Source organism: Ambystoma mexicanum, chromosome 3q, assembly GCF_040938575.1.
Source record: "Ambystoma mexicanum isolate Mex_15411 chromosome 3q, UKY_AmexF1_1, whole genome shotgun sequence".
In the NCBI taxonomy this organism is placed as follows: domain Eukaryota; kingdom Metazoa; phylum Chordata; class Amphibia; order Caudata; family Ambystomatidae; genus Ambystoma; species Ambystoma mexicanum.
Window position 1 is genome coordinate 8,059,294 of NC_090926.1, and position 13,098 is coordinate 8,072,391.

Genomic DNA, 13,098 nt, shown 5'->3' on the forward strand with positions numbered 1-13,098 from the left:
ATATCGTGTGGAAGCAAATATTATTTCAGAAATACGATTACTGGGCGCATGAGTACACCCGAAGGGTAAAATTTCTCTAACACAAACTGCACCTTCCTAATGGAGTAGAGGAATCAAGGACTCCATTGTTACCCGGGTCAATGTGACCTCAAATACCAAGTTCCTAAATCAAGACAAAGGGCGCAGAGTTCTGTTTTACAAGTACCTCAAATAGATTCCTCACCGTTCTACTAACCATATTGTTAGCTTTGGACTCCCTTAGCGGGCTATAATTTGTGCTCACCAGGTTTCATATATTCTTTTATGTAAGTTTGATAATTACATATAACTGACCACTAATGGCTTTTTTCTTTGTTTTATGTCCCTAATCCAACCCCTCCCTCTTACTCCCCTTCCTCCTCTTGTTATACTTACATGTACAGCTCTGTTCCTATATATATATATATATATATATATATATATATATATATAATTTTTTTGTATGAATGATGAATGTAACATCAGGCATACTTTCTTTTTGTACATAATGGTGACTATGTACTCCTTGTGGAAATGAACAAATGTTATCTCTCAGAGTAATGTATTTTTTTTTCTTCTGAGACAAAGTAACTCTTAGACTCACACGCCCTGAGGATGGTCCGGTTAGGGTTGAAACACATGTTGGCATTTTTGTTTGAAAAGAATTGGCATATTTTGAGATTGTCTTAAGTTTATAGAAATATCCTGTGTGCACTTTCACCTGACTAAAAAATTGGCATTTTTGTTTGAATAACTCTATGGTAGGCTCTTTTGTTGAAAAATTGTTCATGTTTATAGAAATATCCTGTGTGCACTCTTACATGACTAAAAATCAATACCCATGTCTCCGTAATCATTCATGTAATTTTACTTTTTCTTGATCCCAATACTCACTTTTAGACTGTCTTTCTGACCATATTTGGTTGGGAGCGCAGTCACTGAAAACCCTTCAGTTTGTTAGCCATTTCAACTCAAGGGGGTTTTGAGAAATTACCCTTGTGGTCTTCGACTGCTGCCGCATAACATTCTAGCAACTTTTCTGATCCAGCAGAATATTACTAGGAATGCGCACAACCAATCAATAGGATCATTTCTCACAATTGCTAATTTTATGAGCCAGTAATTCGGCGGCGGGGGCCGTTACCTGTAGACTTCCACGTAGATGGGCCCTCACGGCCGGATCTTCATTTGCACCGTGGAGTGCAAAATGTGTCGTACAAGCGTGTACGCCACCTTTTGCCCTCCCCTTTTGCACTCTGCCACGCATATTGTGTAAATGCTGCCTGCCATGTGTGGCAGGCAGCTTTCATAATAGATCCCTAATGTAGTTTTCCTGCTTTTTGGTGCAAAAAGTCGGCGGTCACCGTAGGATCCCTAGAAGTTGCGCACACTTGAAAATGCATGCAGGTGCAAATGGTCAAGTATTTGTATGGCAGAGTGGAAGGGAGCATGGGTAACGGAACTTGCATTATGCCCCTCCTCTCCGCCAAACAAATTGTTGAAAATGGGGTGGAATGTTTATGAAAGATGTATAAGCCCTAGGCGGCTTTTACGTCTCATTAATGTAAAGCAGAGCCGAAAATGAGCCCCAATGTTTTCTCTGATATGCTTCAAAACAATGTTATCCTTTGTGTCAGTTTATGCCAGTATCTTGCTTTTTACGTCCTGGCAAATGTGGCCTAATATGTCATTGATTATTGCATACTCTGAAAATAGTATTCATCCCTTTTCAGAGTTCATCAGGCTATAGGTTCTAGGGTTAGTCTTAAGAATTTCCTCCATTTTGGATGCCAGACTCATCACTGGAATTTAACATGATTCTTCCTTATTGCACGGGTGCTGCCTACAAACCTATCCAGACACCAGTCTTTTACCACAGAGAATACATGATTTAGAAATGAACTTGCCCACAAAAGTATCCTACTTGTGAGGTGTTTTGACAAAGTATTTCATTCACATCAGACAAATTGGCCCACAATGGCTACATGTCTAAAGACAAGGATCCCAGAAACATGCTAATTCCAAAGAGCAAAGATATTGATATGATAACACACAGGCCATTCATACAGAGTGTAGATGTATGCCATTCATGACTGCCTTGAAAGACCAATATGATTCCTCATATTTCATTCATATTCCTTTCTGCTGGATACACCATGTGCTAAATGTTTCATTGTAATTCTCTATGTCCAACAGGCTCCCATGTCCGAGAGAAAGCCAAGCAAGTCATCAAGCTTCTGACCGACGAGAACCTGTTGACAAATGAGCGCAGAGATTCCCGCCGAACCAGGATTCGAATGTCGCCCTCCATGAGGTTCAGGAGCCAGTCGGAACATGCTGACGATATCAGAGACCATGACATAAAACAGATTTCTACAACAGCCTGTAAGCATCCCCACCAACAGTATCTCTAGGTCAAGCTCATTATGGGGTTTGCCCACTTCTAGTTTTTGAATGCCTATGTGTGTGGTGTGCATGCCTTCGATTTTGAGTTTTACATGTTGTACACTTGAAAAAAGCATATGTTCATTCCAATCCACAACACTGAATACATTTTGAATTTGCCCTCTCCGGCCACAATCTCTAGGCGTAGTAAGTGCTGGTAAGAGGCCACAGCTCGTCATTCCTGGCAGTAAAGGGATCAGGAAGCCCTTCAAAGCATTTCAGGAGGAAATATGGTCTTTAGGTTTTCAAAAAGGATGAGCAAAGGTGTAATGATGTTCTCTATTATTGGATCATTTATAGATTCAAATTATTTGAAATTTCCATGAGGTGACCTTGGGAGTGCTTGGTACATTTAACAGCTGCAGTTTAAACTTAAAGATCCATTTGTTTGAGTCACCTAATCATCTCATGATGTGGCCCTTTTCCACCCACCCCATGAATTACAAAGGGCCTTAACTTCCTGCATGGAGGCCATCTTGGGATTCTTTCAACACATCAAACGGGAGTCCTCTGGACTTGCACATTATTTCTTCAAAAAACATTGATTAAACATGGATTGCATTGATTAAACATGGATGTATCTACTTAATAGACATGTCTAAATTTTTGATGAAAGTTGTCCTCTTTGACAAAGGCTTTAAGCTAAAACATTTTCAATGTGCTTCCAAGAGGGAGTGAGCAACAGGAGAGATCCTCACCCTCAGATTGGCTTCAGAGGAGGCTGTTGACACATTCCTGGGATTTTTGTTTTTTGCCATGTCGGAGTCCAGAAAGTCCCTTTTTAGGATCTGCAAATCTTGTGGGCAGAGGAGTTTGGTGTAGAACAAGCATGCAGACCGTTTGTCCTGCTAACATCCAAATGACATTGCAGATAACTGCGATATCTGCAAGGAATTTTGTGTTGAGAATTATGCCAACTGGCCCCTGTGGAACCACTAGCAGTTTTCCACTCTGCACCTGACGGCATTAACCAGCCACAGGAACAGGCGTGCACTAGCTCCTTCCAAGATGACGGCAATGTTGAGACGTCCACATCTGATCCCCTTCTGGCCCTCAGAAGGCCCTGCACCAAAATGGCAGGCACAGCGGCTCTTTCCTGACAATCTGTGAAGCATAAAAAGTTAAAGGAATGGTTCGGTCAACATTTTTTATTGCCCTTACGGGTCGGCCATGTGTTTTTAGCCCAAGTCACTCGATTTTAGAAAAATTTCCTATGGACCTGTCCATTAAACGCACGCGAAAACAGGCATCAGGGAGCTGCCATTTTGTGATAATCCTATCACTTGCCACATCGACCTGGCTGACCTGCTTTTGTGGCACTAAATCATATCCCCCGCCCCTGAGCCTGACATTATCAAAACATTCATATTCCCCGCCTCTCTCCGTGACGTTTGTGCTGCGTAGGCAAACGCGCCCAGTCGTCTTTTACGCGACTTCACACCAAACCCGGAAACCAACACAGATCAACTCACAACATAGCGCGCCACAATTCGGAATATGAAACTGTACTTTAAAATCAAACAGCAACACAGTACATTTGGTAAAGTACATTTATTTGACATTAAATGTTTATAGAATATTCAGCAATTGCCATATGAACTCCAAATGCCATTTATTTTCTTTTATCTCTATCTGAAAAAACTGTTCCGTTTTATCGTGAGTCACGTCCTGTTCCTTTATGGTACACAGGGTGTTGGTTTTTGTTAAAAGAAGCACTTTGGTCGCACGGTGAACCGCAAGGCTGTTCCATCAAGTAGGCACTAGGCCAGCGTAAAGGTTGATATGTTGCTTCTAGCCGCTAGTACCGCGTAAGGGCATATGGGCCCTTGGCGATCGTCCCATAAGATTGTCAAAGTGGTGCAGTTGTTGACAAGAAGCTGCAGCTGGTGGTTGAAGCCATCTGCCGGGGTCTGGAACTGGTGGCAGTCGCAGTAGGGAAGGATATACCTGTTTTGAAAACATAAAATTATAATTAGTCTCGCCAGCCAATCTTTATTATTATTCATTTTATTTATTACGGCCGAGCTGAAACTATTTGCTTTGAAGGATAGTGCAATGGAGTATGTTCGGCTCTAAAATCAATGAGAAAAGTAACAAAATAAATCGAGGTTAGCATACAATGAGAAACGACAGTTTGTCTACATGCGTGTGGAATGTGGACCTGCATGCCCATGTGCCCGCTACAAGGACTATCCCACAAACATTTTCCTAGCTCTTCATTCATGTATTCATGCATCCATCCATTAATTCTTCATTCCGGTATAAAAGCGTATAAAGAGTTACTTGCATTATATTTGCAATTTCCATTGTGTCTCTGCGTAATGCAGTCCGTAAATCCCACTGTGCTCTTGACGATTTTTCGTATACTGAACTAACATGAAAATCGGTCTAGTTTCAGAATTTTCTGCCTTATCGTCTCTTACGTTATTGCACTCCCCAAACCCCCCCCCCCCCCCCCGCCCCCTTCAAATGAAGTTCTTTCGGCATGGTCCCTGTCTCTCAAGGTCAAAAAACAATAGAACCTTATACTGCCAGTGCGAGTTGTGGGCCTCTTCAGGCCGCAAGCTGAAAATCAAAGCCACTGACCTTCACTAGAAATGAGCATACATTCTTTCTTTGCAACATCCCGTAGTAAAGCCATCTGTGAACTTGAAGTTTCGAATCCATCTATGTACTGCGCCTCAATGTGCAAATGCGAACTGGCTTCTCTCCCATCTGCAATGGCTCGATTGGCGCGTTCTAAGGCCCCCAATTTGGTCCTCGGTGTCTGCGAGCTTTGCAGCCCCAAAGAACCATAACTATTGAGACTTTTAATTTTTTGGGGAAGGTCAGGGAAAGTATAAAGTACCCGAGGAGTTTGAAAGTGAGATTTATTGTTTTATTATTTGCAATACGCAAGCCTCCCCTCGGTTAACAGTGTGCAGCATTTACATGAGATTGCGAAAATTAGTTACATCAACAAAATATATACATACACATATAGACAAGGTCAGCAATATGAGGTGAATAGAGAGAATTCAAAGATGACACCCAGGTTGTTCGCCACCCAGGATGGTGAAGGTAGGGGTTAGGGTTAGCAACTTTGTATGTACACTGTACAATAACATTTATTTACAAAAAGACATCATATTACAATTATTTAAACCGTGATTTGTACTTCACAACTAGCTCTCCTTTGGGTGCACATGGCACAGTGGCAATGTTGGGTGGCAATGGATCAGTGCTCTGCACAGAAACATTCAAAATTCCTTATCTGTGCTTCTCTAATACAGCAACAATAAGGCTTTTGACAAAGTTGAACTCCATTCCTCATAGACTGGTTTAATCACCCATTGCTTACTTCTTTTTGAAAAGGCCTTAGTGTAGCGTGGCATCCTTACATTACCCGTAGTCCTAGATTGTTCACGTCCGAGATTCTTGTTATGGGCCAAGTCCTATGTCTCATGCCCTGTATGGTGAAATGCAAGCGCTTTGGCCTGTACTTTAGGCACATATTGTGGAACACCTCCAAACCTCCTGTGTGACAGAATTCTGTCAGTCCCCTCAAATCTCTTGATAGAGTTTTATCAAACAATCTTCCCAATGGCTTTGTGTGTCGGTGAAGATGGAATCAACCACTTCTTCCGTGCCTCCACTGGAGACAAAGGGCCATGTTCACATTGGTGGAAATGTAGGTTTTTTGACCAGCGGTGCACGTTGGTACAGTGGTGCATCAGTGACCGCCATTTTTCAAGTAGTATTTCCACTGACCCTTCACAAGTTTTGGAGCTCCACCAAAGATGGTTGCTGATAGACTGGGACCACTCTGAAATTTTTTTTTCCCCTGCAGCCGAGATTTTCTTATTGATTTTAGCAAGATGCCATACGTCAAATTGATATGTGGGAACTGCTCACTCATTGTCTTGGCAATTGAAATGTATGTCCGTGGCTATGAGGTCGATGTGCATTCCCCTCGATTGTAGATATTCCACTGATTTTATAAATCCTCGTTTCTCCATGGCCACTGATGATGTTGTTATTGTTATTGTTATTTTGCATTTATATAGCGCCTTATATACCATTGGTATGGTCTGAAGGCGCTGGTAGGTTGAACGCCCTTGGGAACCGAGGTTCGGGTCAGTGGAGCGATTCGAGAGAGTCAAAGGTGCGTGTGCGCACCAGGTATGTGTGCAGCTGGTGCGGAATTTCTGTGGTAGCTGCTTCCTAGCGATAGGTGTGGTGGTTGAGGAATCAGGGGTATGTGTTCGGTCTGGCAGGAGTTATCCAGTCCGGGTGAGGCAGCGTTAGGCCTGACGAGAACGCCTGGCTGGGGGTGAGAAACCAGCAATGTTTACTTAGAGTGATGGGGAGTGAGCGGCGGATGTTGATATGAGAACAGTTATACCGAATGGTGTCATAGTATCTCTGTGTTCTACTTGCGTGGGGTGTGAAGTGAAGTATGCTCTTACCACAGTTCCTTGTGTTCCACATCAAAGTCTGCACATCACGCAATTCAGGGGGGTCCGGCCCGTGCGATGTGTTTTAGTTTCTCATCTGCTCTTATGCACTTTTCATCGGCTCTGCGAATTCATCCGTATAGCATACTCTTCCATCTAGCATAGTCATGCGCTCTGTTCCGTTCATTCATTTGTTTCGTGCGTTCACCCGCTCCCCAGGCTCATCTGTTACGCCCTCATTCGTTTCAGAGGCTCATCTGCCAATCACTCGTCAGTTCTGCATTCATCAGGTCCATTCACTCTTCGTACAATGTACTTATCTGTTTTGAGTACACTCGTTCTCTCGCTCTTATTCTCGTTCGTTCGACGCATACCCGTTCTCTCGCCCTACTCAGCTGCTCACCACACTCGGTCACTTGACATACTCCGCCGCTCGCTACACACCGTCGCTCGCCAGATTCAGCTGATAGCCACACTCAGCCGTTCCCTAACCTAAGCCCTCCGCGGTCCATGTTCTTCCCGCAGTACACTCAACTGTTTTCTACATTCATGTGTTCTCCATATTCTTTCAGCCGCATTCTACATTCATGTGTTCTCCACATTCATCTGTCCACCACCTTTATTTGCTCTTCATATTCATTCGCTCTATACACTCACTGCCCTCCACAGTCATCCGCCTTCTGCAGTCATCCGCCTTCTGCAGTCATTCGCCTTCTGCAGTCATTCGCCCTCTACCGTCATTCGCCCTCTACCGTCATCCGCCCTCTACCGTCATCCGCCCTCCACAGTCATCCGACTTCTACAGTCATCCGCCTTCCATAGTCATACGCCTTCCACAGTCATCCGCTCTCCACAATCATCTGTCAGCAGCGTTCATCTTCTATGTGCATTCCACACGTTGGTACTCAGTCGAACTCCACTTCCGGCCTCTCACCCTCTACTTTTCTCTACTCATTACGCGCATCTGTTCTCCACTTTCTTCAGCTCTGTATGCTCTCCTCGCTCAACAAGCTCCTTCGGTCTGCATGCTCTTCCATTCTCCACCTTCCTCTACTCTCTACACACAGCCGTTCTCCATATTCGGCCCGCTTTCTACAGTCAATTGGTTTACACACTCGGACGACTTTCTACAGTCAATTGGTTTACATACTCATCCGTCATCCCCATTGGTTTTGCTTGTATTATATATCAGGTCTGTGGACTCAACCGTCTTCCAGACGCACCTGTCAACCGCTTTCATCCTCCACATTCATTAATACTTGTCTAGAATCGTCTTTATTCATTCGCCCTTCTCACTCATCCGTTTGCCACACTCATCGGCTTTTCAAGCTCGCCTATGCTCTATTTTTCTTTTATCCATTGAGTAATTCATATTATTGATTTCACTGTATAGATCTACATTAATCGTTTTAATTTATTTTGAGAATATTTGATACAGTCTTGTCTTTTTTTTTTCTTTTGCTTTTGCTTTTGCTTTTGCTTTAGGTGCTTCGCTGGGTCGGTGTTATTTTGATGAAGCTAGAACGGAACCGGTTGGTTTTAGGGAAAGAGCCAGGTTTTCAGTAGTTTGCGGAAAGCTGTTAGCTCCTCGGTTAGCCTGATGTGGGGTGGGAGAGAGTTCCACAGGGTTGGGGCTAGGGCTGAGAATGATGCTCCGCCCAACCTGACTGAGTTTGTCTTAGGAATTACTAGGAGGCCGGCTGTGCTTGATCTGAGGGTGCGAGTGGGGTGATAAGCTATTAGTTTTTCTTGAAGATATTGTGGTCCAGTTTTATGTACTGCTCGATGGGTGAGGCATAAGGTTTTGAAGGCTATCCTACGGGCTACTGGGAGCCAGTGCAGTGTCTTGAGGGCTGGGGATACGTGGTCTCTTGGACCAAGCGCAAGTAGCGCTTTGGCCGCCGCGTTTTGTGCTCTTTGAAGTTTGTTCATTTGGTAGGCATGGATTCTGAGGTATAGGGGGTTGCCGTAGTCCAGCCGAGAGATGACGATTGATTGTACCGCAGAGACTCTGTTAGGAAATGATAGATATGGAAAGACGCGCCTAAGGTTTTTGAGGTGGTAGTGGCAGGACTTTGAGAACATTGTGTTACCTGCACGACCACCAAACTCACAATTTTCTTACTATCCATGTCCTGAAAGTGGTAGGTGCAGTACTTGGCAGATAATCCAGGGCTGTCGCACTGTCCATCGCCGGCTAGCCTGAATCGTTTGCCTTCGAATGTACTTGCTAGAGACAATTGTTCAATTTTCCAAGCATCACTAATGGCCGGAAACAGATAATCATGTTGGTATTTGTAGTACTGCGTTTTTTAAATGAAAGGAGTCCCACAAACTGAAAGAGAGACTCTAACTAGGCCCATGACAGCCCCCATGCCAGCACTCATCCCCGGGTGTGAACCGCCTTTGATAGAGGGGGGTGGGATGGATGGGCCGGTGGGCATGCAGGCAAGTGTGTGGGAGCGAGGGGCCATCAGGCCCCTCTCATCCTTTACTTCTCAGTAGAAACTCGGACCAAGTGCCTCCAGTAGTGGGTTCGCCCCTTGCCCTTATGTGATGTTTGGTTGACATTTGCGTAGATGGGACCACTGAGCAGGACACGGGGAATCCATTTTTGTACCCCTTTTCCACTCCATCTTGGTGACCAGGCCTCACTGCGCAGAGCACATGGCCCCCACCCTCGTTCCCACTCTGACTGGAAAACTCCAGAGGTATTTGCAACGGCTAATAAATGTAACACATCACGCTTCCTCTTAGATCACTGTCCTGCATGTGAACCAGCCTGAGCTAAGCACATAGCTCGTTCATCTCCACAAACGTGTCCTTGCCCACGCACCATTGCCAGTGGAAACTTACTGCCATTCTGACCCTGTGTCCCTGCAAGGTATTCTCTTCATGTGCCAGACCACTGACCACGCCATGATGCCCACCTAGCAGATCCCCAACTAACATTAGACCCCTACTTCAGTATATCATTGCCTATCAATAACAAATGCCACATACCGGAGATTCATGTGAGCACAGACCCACACTTCAAACAGTGTATTATAGTGCTCAAGACCCTTAACCTAAGGCCTGTATAATCCAATGCTGATAGTATAGATATGTGTCTCTTTTATAGAGACCTAACCGACTGAAAGACTTTGAACAAGTGTTATTTAGTGCATGCATTATTGAGAATATATTATGTTAGCGTAGATAGTGACCACCCTGCTTCACAGCGACCTGAATTCGGAGCACAGATGTCTGACGTTCATCCTTGAATGGAGACGCACTTGATTCATTTAAAAAATCCAAACAAGCATTGTTAAAATATATGTGGTGTTTTATTTTGATGACACAAAAATACAAGACTTTACACATTGTACAGGTCAGGTTGCAGCACAGTGAAAATCCCCTGTACTGACCGCTGCCACTCGGGAACATTTCTCTTATGGCACGAACGGCACAGGCGGGTATTACTCTTCGAACGCGGTGTCCAAGCCTCCCGTGAAGCTACCATGTAAAGGAACGATAGGCCACTAGCCTGTACCACCTGTGAAAAGGAATGAAACAAACTGTTTTTAAATGACCAAGATAAGTTTAATAAACGTTTGTTGTCAATGACAATTCTTGTAACTAATGGCATTCTGCTCGGACAAATGCTATCTAGACACTGCACGCTATTGAACGACTTTCATGCGTTACAATGATATGTATATGTAATTTTCGATATAGATGTAATTTTCGATATAGTAGAAGACCATGAAATAGGAGTGGCATGACAAGCAGAGTATACTTACTCGTTACTCGGATTACGAGGACGAACAGTTGCGCAAAGTTCGTGCATAAGCACCATCATTATCCTCAACACGGACCGTGTGAGGCAGGCTGCCCTGAAGTCTGGCAGCTCGGTGATGCATTGCGGTCGTGGCTCGCCTTCTGAAATGTAGGCCACGCATCCCGAGTTTTCACAGCAGCAGTTGTCCTCGTTGGCATTAGCTCGCACCGATTGCATGTGCACCTGGTGGAAACGCCGTCCATGCGACTAGGTCCAGGCTCTTCAGCTGTTGAATCGTCCTCCCAACTGCCGTCCGAAGACCCATCGTTTTCGCGTGTTTCCCTTTCCAGTAGTTCCTCCTCGGTATACTCGGGCTCGTACATGTAGGGCATTATTGTAGCCATTGTGTGTTAAACAAACTAAAATAATTTATAGCGGTGGTACTGGTATTTGTTCACACGGGCTGCAAGCAACGAAGATAGCTCACCAGAGCACAGAAACGAGTCACAGAATACTCAAAGTAACACAGAGGAATGGAATCGAAAATCTGCTGCTGTGTGTTGTGAAACGGTCTGATACTTATTGAGGGAAGAGACGTCCTGCCATTTCAATGGCGACATGTCATTAGCTGAAGCTCAGCGAATGTTGACACGAGACGTGCTTTGGTGTCGTGAAATGGGCGGTACGCGTCTGCTGATGACAGGCTCAGGGGCGGGGGATATGATTTAGTGCCGCAAAAACAGGTCAGCCAGGGCGATGCGGCAAGTGATAGGATTATCACAAAATGGCAGCTCCCTGATGCCTGTTTTCACGTGCGTTTAATGGACGAAAACTCGGGTAAGGTCCATAGGAAATGTTTCTAAAATCGAGCGATTTTGGCTTAAAAACACATGGCCGACCCGTAGGGGCAATACCATTTTTTTGACCGAACCATTCCTTTGAGACCGCCAGAAGCGTTGCATCACAATGCTCAGCCTCCTTCGAGCAAATGTGTGTTTCTCAAGTCTGTTTATTTTGCTCCTAATTCTTCTGTGCGTTCCTGCATGCATTCCTACCCGTCTCTTTTTTATTTTTATTTAATTTTATTGTTTTAAGTGAGGATTTTGCTTGAGAGCAGTAGAGTGCTGTGAAAGGGTGTTAATAGCCAGCGTTTGGACTGCCATATTTTAACAGTACTGTGAGTGGCCATCTGTACATCAGTCTGTGCATTCATAGTGATAGGTTTTTGTCTGGTTGTTGTTGTTTTGGGATTTTTAAAATTGGAGAATTGTGGGGGACTTCTGCCCCAATACCGGGATGGAGTTCCAGAGGGTGGGTGTGTGAAAAGAGAAGCATTGTTTAGTTATCCCTTTGCGTGATTCAAGCCAGTTGTTCAAATTGCTGCGCAATGAGTGTGCCACCAGACCTGTGGAGCCTAGCCGTCGGGTATGCTGGTGTGGCACTCGTGACTGTTTTGTAGATGATGCATGCAGTCGTTAGCAGCATCTTGGCCTGTAGACTAGGCCAGTATAATGGTCTCCAGGCACTCGGGCGGATCTGTAAACAAAAAAGGTGGGGGGGGTGGGTAAGTGATATTTTATTTAGTGGTTGAAGAGGGCGTAGGCAAGTGAGAGGTGGGGTACTGTTGGCAGCTTCAGTCTTGTTTTCACAGTGCTCTGAGCTTGGTTGTGCATATAGGATCAAAGCAGGTCCTTGGGTGCTGTTGTTGTGATCGATGTGTTGTGGTGAAGTCTGTGCTGTTTGCTGTCAGAGTGATGGTTGTGTGGGTTTTTGTGTGAATTCAGTATGCAGAAATTTGAGGTGTTGGTTAGTGGGTTATATGCGATCGATCAAGAAGTGGAGGGCTCTGTCACAATCCTAAACATATGTAAATGTGAAGCTGCTGCACATCCAGAATTGTATTTGTTTATTTATATAGCACTCTTTCCCCACTTGTGTGGCCTCAATGCACTTTTTCCTCGGTTGAACGCCGTTGGTGACAGTTGATTTGGTTGGAAAATTCTAGGGGGTTTAGCTTAGGGGATGCTTGTGTGCATGTTGCCGTTCTAGTACTTGGGTGGCTGGCAAGGCGCGACTAAGCAGCCCAAGAAAGGTCAGACACGTGGGTGGGTGCTGTTGAGGGTTAGAGATAGATTGCTATTGTTGAGTCTATGTGAGTCCAGCTATAACAAATTCCTTTTGGGTGGTAGTCTCTGTATGCTAGTGGCAGAGGTGTTGAGGTACGTCAGGTGTTTGTCTGGATGGCTGTGTGCACTAGACCGCATGTGCTTTGCTGTAGGCGGATTCTATCGTGCATGGATGCTTGGCCATGTCTGCAGCCTGTGTCCACACTAATGGTGTATGATATATGTACCGTAGGCTGCGAAGTTGCTCGGCTGGGGCAATTAATGTCCAGGTCTAGAATTGGGAGGCCTATACCAGTGGTCATGGCTTTCATAC

The 13,098-nt window shown here is 44.7% G+C and overlaps 1 protein-coding gene across 1 annotated transcript in view; it reads left to right on the forward strand.

Moving 5' to 3' along the window:
• ENTHD1 (ENTH domain containing 1) overlaps positions 1–13,098 on the forward strand; it is a 390,944-nt gene that overhangs the window by 349,315 nt on the left and 28,531 nt on the right. The window contains exon 3 of the mRNA XM_069652811.1: positions 2,215–2,403. Coding sequence (XP_069508912.1) covers positions 2,215–2,403 — 189 coding nt within the window. The remainder of the gene's footprint in view (positions 1–2,214; positions 2,404–13,098) is intronic.